Source organism: Solanum verrucosum, unplaced genomic scaffold (genome assembly GCF_900185275.1).
Source record: "Solanum verrucosum unplaced genomic scaffold, falcon-dt-bn FXZP01000222.1, whole genome shotgun sequence".
In the NCBI taxonomy this organism is placed as follows: domain Eukaryota; kingdom Viridiplantae; phylum Streptophyta; class Magnoliopsida; order Solanales; family Solanaceae; genus Solanum; species Solanum verrucosum.
This window is the reverse complement of record NW_026020027.1, coordinates 960,971-970,135: the sequence shown is the minus strand read 5'-3', so window position 1 is coordinate 970,135 and position 9,165 is coordinate 960,971. Positions and strand designations below refer to the sequence as shown.

Below are 9,165 nucleotides of genomic sequence, written 5' to 3'. Positions count from 1 at the left end.
TATCCGGGAATGAGGTTACAACCCTGAAAGATACAATCTCTTTTGGTCAACCATCAATAACGTATTCAGTGTAATTTCACAAGTGGAATCTAAGGATGGTAGGATATACGCAGAAAAAGCATAATCAAAGCAGGATAGAAATTGGTTTGGATTACTACTTCCACTGTCATTCATAATTCAGATGCATAAATTGAGAACTAGCCAACTCCTTCACAGTAGAAAGCTGCTACGAAAATTCAATTCATCAAAATTGGAAAGGAGAAAGAAAAAAAGGAACTATGAAAATAATTGGAAAAAGAAGTGTATCTAATGGAAATATGTGTGAGATTAAAAAAAATTACATACTTGGAAGTAATATAATGAAAAATTGAAATGCAGTTAAACTAAAATAAAACAAATTTCCTTTCATGCATCAAGTCTAAATTAACATTCAACCAACCATAGAACCAAATAATTCACCTTGAATTCCACTCCCTGAGCAAATCCATCAGCAGGAAAGCAAGGTTAATTTTGTGTCCAACAATATAATTAATTTCAAAGACAAATTTGAATGCCCAAAAAAATGTTTTGAGTATACAAATTAAGCCACAGATCTTAATTCTATGACAAAAAAGGGATAATAATCAACCCCCAAATAGATATCCGGCAGCTTGTTCTTCGTTACCATCGAAAAACTTGAGAGCTTGTACTACTGCTTCCCTTCCAAAGCCTAACTCAACAAGCTTTGCAACTTTGGCTTCAAATTCAGGTCCCTGTAGATAAAATATCGACTCCAGATTTGAAATAGCACAGAATTTATGCAGACTGCCAAGGAACAAATTAATCTATAATTTTACCTGTGTCAAGTTCCCACCGGCACTTCCTGTGGATTAAGACAAGGTTGAACCATATGAAAATGCAATTCAGAAGAGAAAATAAAAATAGCTGAAGAAACAACCAAAAGTAGGAAGAAAGAGAACTGAATGTCATGTTAACATGACTCTTCCTAGATCATATGAAGCAAATTATCTTAAAGAATCTTTGAATCCTTGGGTGCAGAGAAACAGTTCATATCACAGACAAAGTTGAAATGATCTAGGAGGAATATCAGAAATATATTTGGATATTGAAGCTAACCAGAAGGACTTCCTTTTGTAGGATCAGTCTTCTCTGTTGCTCCAGATGTTGCCTGATACAGCAAGGAAAAAAACCAAGTTTAGCACTGCTGCCTCGTTAAAAAAAAAAAAACAAGGAAACAGCATTGCTCACAGAAGGTCAAAAATTCTGATTTAAATATTTAGAGGAAAATGATGCTATAACATATTATGAAAGGGCTGCACAACCTTAAAGATATAGAAAGTGCATTGCACCATCTTAGAGCAAACTGGCTCAAACAACCCCAGGAGAAAAAAGAAAATCTCCTCCAGAATGTCATAATCATAAAAGGAAAGAGGCCACCCAAATCATTTTATCAACGATTTTCCATTAGTTTCATAATCAACTTTATCTTTTATGGCATAGAGTGCATATCACCACAAGTGCACTCAATTTGTACAACAATAGCTCTTGAAATAGGTTACATTTTTTGATTATTTACTACTCACATTAAACTACATGCAGCAACATGTAGAGCCCTACTCTCAATAAAGACACTTATTGTTGAGCCCTACTTCAACTTTTTTGATTATCTACTACTAACATTAAAGACACTAATGTTGAGTCCGGGAAAAAACATTGTATTAGAAACAAAACAAAAATGCCTTTACCTGAGCTCCTGAGCTCGAAGCCTCCTTGGCGTCCCTCTCATCGAGAAAATGACTGGGAATATCCTTCTCTGAAATTTGAAGTACACAAAACTTAGTAAAAGCTCAAAGGTAGTAGTATCCAGTACCAAAGTAACCAGACGCATCACCAACCATGTAGAAATGGTACAGCAACCTCTCCTCCGCCAACTCTCAGAACATTGTCCTTGAGATCAATCATGCACTGCAAAAGCTCATTACCATTAGCTTATAAGATGTATTGAAAAGAATGAAAAATGGAAAAGAGAAAGATGTTGCAAGCACTGCAAGAAGGTAAACCTGGTGCTTGCGAAGCATATCAAGTCCAAAGAGAAATTCCATATTGGGAGAATCCAGCACCACAAAAGAACAAGGGTAGAATATTTTTCCAATCTGCCATAGTTAACAGTAGCAAATTAAAGTGAAACATGTTAGCAGGGCATCTCCTAGGAATTTATTATTAATTTGAAGGCAGCATATCCAGGCAGCTTCTCATTTGTTTGAAAGCTTTCATTTACTAAAATAAACGCCATGTGTCTGGTTGGTACAACTTAATCCTTATGTTTTATGAGTAGAACAAGTAATCATCACCAGCTGATTACTGGGACAAGTCATCAGAGAAACTGATTTAAAGCAAAAAAGCAATAAGCTCAAACTACTTACAAGTTGCAACTGACGGATTATTAAATATTTGACTATTATGTATAGCTATATGTTACGCATAAAGGTTAGTGTGTACTGTGTAGCTTATTTAAAATTTAGACTGCTAGCCATCAAAAGGATAGTTAGCATAAGGCATCCAGATCATAAAATTAAACACTACTAAGACATAATGCACTACAGTAATAGAGAAACTGGAAGAATAGAACATGGAAAGCATTTGACAGCAGCCAAACGTAGTCATCCAGCAATCTATTTAATTTCTAGGCAGCGCAAGAGAAAATAGAAAGGACTCATTGGTAGAACAGCTACATCAATTATCTATGGTAAGGAATAGCTGCATCTGTTGTATACTATCAATGCACTTGAAGTACAGACACAAAACTGAAGTAGCACATAAGCTCCAAGGACGTAACAAACCTTGATTGGAGCAACATGAATACGACCTAGTATCTCTGTTTGACCAACTCCACGAGCAATGCCCTTGTAGCGTGTATCTAATAACCTCAACAATCTGCAAGGGAAGGGGTCAGCAGTTAGTTCACTAACCAGGCCTAGCTTATCCCTGGAATTTGGAAAAGAATAAGCAAGCAACAAACACTTGTTACATTTATTGCACATTATTCTACAGTAAATAAAACCAAAACCCTCAATGTCAAAGTGAGTCATGTATTAGCCTATAAAGCCTATAAACTTCTACTGTTTGATAACCAAGAAATCCCCTAGGGTCAGGCACACGGCTTAAAACTCGGTGGATGATGGGTCCACCCATCTACCCTAGACTTTTACTTATTAGTTATTCACTCAACCCCACCATCAAGCTAATGAATACCTACTGGCTTATTAAGAAATTTTGAAGAGAGTTCTGAAATCTTATAAATTAGAAAATGGATATGAAAAAGTAACACTATAGTATAGGTGTGTAGTGTGTTCCATACTATAAGAGAGCTAATATGATTTTCAGAACTAAAAAAATCCAGAATAGCCTTAAGGCACCATAGCATGTCGATGAAAAGTATGCAGTCTTAGTGCCAGACAGTCTACAGCAGGAGTTGAAGATTTTGCATGCTGTGCTTCTATAATGCATGTTGAATTTTTAATTTGTCTATTATTATTCTTCTGTCATTCTAGAATATGAATTTTTGAACAACATGACTCAATTAAATATTCAAAAAAAAGTAAAAACAAGAGGAACTCTTCTCTTCTCATCTCCCTGACTTTTTCTGTAAGGTAAAAATTTATCTCTGACTAAAACTACTCATCAATTTATGAGCTCGTAATTTTTTTTTATTTTTTATAAAGAAAGGTATTATGCTTGTGTTATAATAATCATTTGGGCTAACAAAATATTACAAGGATCAAACAAGTTACTATCAACAACAGAGCACAGCCTAATAAGTCATACCCACAACGTTCTGCACAGGTTTTAGATATAATTGTTGACTGAGCTCCACTATCCACGAAAGCCTAAACCAAAAAGAAACAAAAAATCCCACTGAACCAAATGTAACAAGATGTATCAAAAAGATGGAACACATTCAAATCATAATCGCTACCTTTAGAGGATGACCATTTACTTCCATGTCAACATATAACATAACCTGAATAAGACAAAAAGTCAACACAACTGCCATTAAAACTACAGAGAGAATTAATATGTGAAAGGCATAAGGTAGTTTTCCATACCACAGTTCCAAAAGCTTCAGGATTGTGTTCTAATGCAGCTTCCCAGTTTTCTTCAATTCCTTTCTGGAAAATAAGCAAAACATGGAAAATCTCTATCATAAATAGACCCAACTTCCATTACATATTGAAAATTTTTGCACTAATTGTAAAGACCTCACGGAATAAAGAGAAAACTACTTATAAGGCAGACGGAAAAATATTTGGCAAGACTTATGATTATGCCATTTCACTGCAATAGACTAGGCGCAGAGAGTAATGTGATCCAGGAGGACTCCACAGACTCCAGCAATCAATCAATCAACTAGGTCCAGTCACAAATTAGTTGGGATCAAACGATCGGCTGCGCAAATCTTGACTATGTGATACATATGTTTTTTTTTAGATGGGTGAATATTCTATATGTATAAATCAATCAAATCAACTACAAGTTCCACAGACAACAACAAGAAGTTCCTCAGACTGTCAAAAATTCAAAAAAAAGGCTACTGATGATTTGGTTGGTCGAATGATGATCCAACCAATATATCAATATTCAGCATACCAGAGCTGTTGGAAGAGATGCTCATAAGAAGGGGTTCAGTACTTGTTTAACGGCATTAGTTCATAATTAGAGTGACTCAGTATAAAAGCTACTTAACATAGTCAAATCAATATTTGATCGAATAACAAATGTCCCAGTGAAGAAGTTAACCGCTTTACAGATATTTGTCTTTACATTTATCTATTACAGTGGTAGATCATGCTTAAATAGGAGCTAATTGTTTTCCCAGAAAAAACAGGGACAGAGAAAAAGCACGGTTGTTTATGGTCCATTCAAGTTAAAATAACCATACTAAAATTAAAGATTGTAAATAAAGGAACTACGGATGCTAATAACTTGAAACAGCCTCATAAATATTGGCCGGTACACTTCAGTTTCAAAAAATTGTAACAATAAGGACGACATCAGATTGATGTGCCAACTAACCTGGCGAATTTGCTCTTCAATTTTCCTTTGTGCCTCGACATCGAATGGATCAGCATACAGCAGTGCCTATGATTCAACATGACATATATTAATCAATGAATATCAATCAACACTATGCCTCGTTCCCAAATTAGTTGGGTCGGCTATATGAAACTTCTTTATCTAGCCCGCTTAAAATGCGTACCTGGGTGGGCATGACCCACCCAAGGAAACAGAAATTTTACCAATCAAATATGGATAGAAAGTTAAACTTAGAAAAATAAGATCAAATGGTTGAAAAATATTGAGCAACCCTGCCTATGTAATATAAGCCAGGGGCAAAGCTTCAGCTGGCAAAAACATAGGTGTAAAAACTGACCATATAGCTTTGGATAACACCTTCAAAGACTCTCCTAATGTTACATTCTTAGTAAATATTGCATGATAACCATGAATAGAATAAATGCTTACAGTTTGCGGCATAAAGGAATTTCAAAATTATACTCTTCTTTACAACCAATCACTAGCATTTAGTTCCTAGGCATCTTTTAGCAAGAAGTTATAAAGCAATCAACAATGGGACTTTAAAAAATGTGGATGACAAGTACATTAAAGTAAACAGAACAAAAGATGGCAAAATTAGCAATAGAAGCTCCTGACCATCTCCTCTTCTTGACGACGCCGTAGCACTGATTTATGCTGATGACGCAAACGTAGAAGCTCTTGCAGTTTATTTAGGTCATTCCCAAGGACAGCTTGTGCTAACTCAGGATCATTCTGCAAGTTCAAACATCACAAACTCACGGGACCTATGCGTTATGAATTGATCTCAAACCAACCACAAGGTATATCGGAGGAGAACAAAGTTGATAGCATTCATGTTCACACCAGATTGATCCAAAAAAGAAACACAGTATGAGAGGAATCCATCAGAAAGCATATGATTCCTCTCAGAATCTGACTATCCTTCACTTCGCATGTAAGATCACAATGAAGTCATAATTAGCAATCATTTTTTTTCGATAAGGAAAAATAAATAATTACAATCATGTTAAAATCAGACTGATCCAACAAAATTACAAAGTACAATAGAAATCTACCAAATAAATATGAAACTTCCTTTCAAGTAAAACTAATCCTTCATTGGACCTATAAGATCGGGATGAAGTCATATAAAAGGGTAGTTTTTCTATTAATAATGCATCACATTGGAAATGTACAGATGTGAACAAGTTCAAAATCTCTGAGCAGGTACATGTGTTGGAAATAGCAATCTTGCACAAATGTAATATGCTTTTGGAACTGTATCTCTTTCTTAAACTGTTTTAGCAAAAGAAAATTGAAAGGAAATGGCGAACTTGCTCCACCTGAAAAAGTTGGGCCATCAAATTTGAATCATTTCGCAAGTGTTGTTGGAAAGCTGAAGGATTTACTGCAGATCCATCTTGTTTGAAGCTCAAGTCATTTGCAGGTGTACTGTTTGCATTTAATTAATTGTTAGCAGAAGATGAAGGAGAAGATGTATTTGCAGGATGAGGTAGAGTAAAGGGGAAAGCGTAACAACATGGGACACTAAACAGCCAATAGAATAACGAAACATAACTTAAGTGACATGAGCAGAAAACACACCTAGACTGGGATGCTGCACTAGACACCATCATCACCAAATCACCATCACCAACGCCTACAGCGCTCAGTTTGTCAGAATTCCTCATTTCCTTCCCATTGTACAGAAGCTGCTGCTGTTGCAGAGGCACTTGTGTCTGATCGTTCAACACACAAACACAAACCAATTATAAAAACAAGTGCTAACTGTGCCTCCATCACAATATATATCACAACTAAAACTTCATATATTTGAAGCGAAGCCTTGGCGCAACACTTAAAGTTGCCGACTGTGTCACCAAGGTCACAGTCACAGGCAGAAGAAACAACCTTTACAAAAATGCAAGGTAAAGGCTGCATAGCTAAGACCCAATATGGTCCTGCCCTTCTCCGGACCCTACACATAGCAAGGGCTTAGTGCACCGAGCTGTCCAAAGTTTAAACTTTACATAATCCAATATTCCAAATTGTTTGACACCATTCCATTAACTATATTATACTATACAACTTTCACAACTTTGGAGAGTTCAAACTGATTATATACTCATATTTTGAACTTTGACATAATGTTCAACTAACTTCAACTATTCAACCAAAAATTGAACTTTCAAGCACAAACATAATCACCATCTAATGTGAAGTGAGACAACGAAGAATTCCAACTAACCTCAACTTCCAGCAAAGCTTTCAGGTTCTCTACCTGTCGTGCACATTGTCACAAACATCAGCAAGAAAAAATTTGAGATCCAAAATCACATATAGGGTTTTAAGTCGGCCCCATAAACAAATAGTTAAAAGGAATAAAAAGAAAGAGCTCAATGAGTGAATTACAGATTCGTCACGATCCACATCGAGAGTGACGATTTGTTCGTCAGTCGTCATTACAGTGATCTTCATCTTCCACAATTTCAACTAAAACCTGATTCGTTTATCGCGATGCTGATGAACAGATAGTTGAACGGAATTCGATGTCAATATCTCCGGCGAAATTCCTCCCTGCCGTTTCGTTTCTTATTGCCGAATTGAATTGCTGACTCCGATGAAGTCACCGGAGGAAGGACTTCCGAATCTTCCGATGTCCGACGACTTTGGTTTACCGACGGCGACGAGAGACGATGTGAGAAGTGTTTGAATTTGGATGGTAATAATATTATCCGATTAACTTTTGGACTTCTTTACCAAGAAGCTTATAAGCTGATGTTATGTGTTGTTTAGTCTAAATACAACTCTCAATATAATTAGGATTTGAATATTAAATAATTAATGTAATTTATTTTTTAATAACATCGAGTTTATAAAAAAATTATTATTAATTATTAAAAAATATATGTATGAAAATTAAGAATGATATTAACTAATGGTGGATGGGTGGTATTATAAGTAGTAGCTTATGATGATAAAAGTTGTTTGTATTCGGTACTAATTGATGATGGTAGCTGAACGAAGATTGCTAGTTATGGTGAATGATGGTAATACGTCATCGTGATGGTGAATAATGAAGGTGGTTGACGATATATAGTGATGACTGATGATGGTAATTGTTTGTACTTATTGGTGATTGTGGTAGTTGATGATAATGGTTGTAAGACAGAGGACAATGAATGAGAGTTATGATGAATGTGGGTGAGAACGATGGTTGTGAGATGCCCGCACATTTACTTGAGCAATTGCATGATTTGCATCTATGTTACATCTGTCTTATGAACGTGGGCATTCTCAACTTAGTTAGCACTTTGTTTTGTAGAATAATGTTGAACTAATTATTACTCCGTATAATTATATTTCAAGGTTTGGCTACACGTTTTTACAACATAATACCCTAGACGCAAACCTTAATTCCTCCCCTCCAAATATGATATGCAACATTCTCGTAAAGTTTCTCCTATTTTTGGATTATGAACACAAGATACTTGTAGCTTCATCTTTTGGGTATTTCTACTGTCTCGTTTTTTATTTAAGCCTTCGCATCATGTTATTATACTTACCTTCCATTCGAGATACTCTTTTTAGTCTTACTTAACCTGTAACCTTCATATTTTTTAGGCTCATTATTCAAACTTGTAGACTGTCGTTAACTCCACCATGTGTCTCATCCATCAATACTATGTTTGTTAATGTGATTTACAAATCATAATGTTTTTATGAGAAAAATTCAATCAATATACAATCAAGCTAACTTACCCTCACAAAAATATAGTTAGAAAAGTTACATTACAAATCTTTTACCCAAAATACAGTCCAATATACAATATTATACATCCAATATACAAAATATTACAAAACTTTCATATGTATTTTTTTACAAAAATATTAAGCAACTAGATATACAATACATTACACCCATATAAAACTAGGCTAGTTTCAAATATATACAATAAAGAAATTAGTTTACAATAAATATAATCATGTTTTATTTACATAAAAACAACCAAAAGTCAAATGAAGTATACACCAAAAGTAATAGAAAGTATACACTGACTATACAATATTGCAATGCCTCCAAATGGC

The 9,165-nt window shown here is 35.1% G+C and overlaps 1 protein-coding gene across 1 annotated transcript; it reads right to left on the bottom strand.

The window, feature by feature from the left end:
- Positions 1-385: 385 nt before the first annotated feature.
- Positions 386-7,891, bottom strand: LOC125821230 (protein DNA-DAMAGE INDUCIBLE 1). Its single transcript, XM_049500649.1, has 16 exons — positions 7,489-7,891; positions 7,325-7,357; positions 6,682-6,815; positions 6,420-6,528; positions 5,713-5,829; positions 5,074-5,139; positions 4,107-4,169; positions 3,977-4,021; positions 3,826-3,887; positions 2,841-2,934; positions 2,061-2,153; positions 1,896-1,965; positions 1,746-1,813; positions 1,117-1,168; positions 837-862; positions 386-752 (listed from the first exon to the last, which is right to left on the bottom strand). The coding sequence occupies exons 1-16, from the start codon at positions 7,552-7,554 to the stop codon at positions 624-626; spliced, it is 1,227 nt and encodes a 408-aa protein (XP_049356606.1). The 5' UTR covers positions 7,555-7,891; the 3' UTR covers positions 386-623.
- Positions 7,892-9,165: the final 1,274 nt, after the last annotated feature.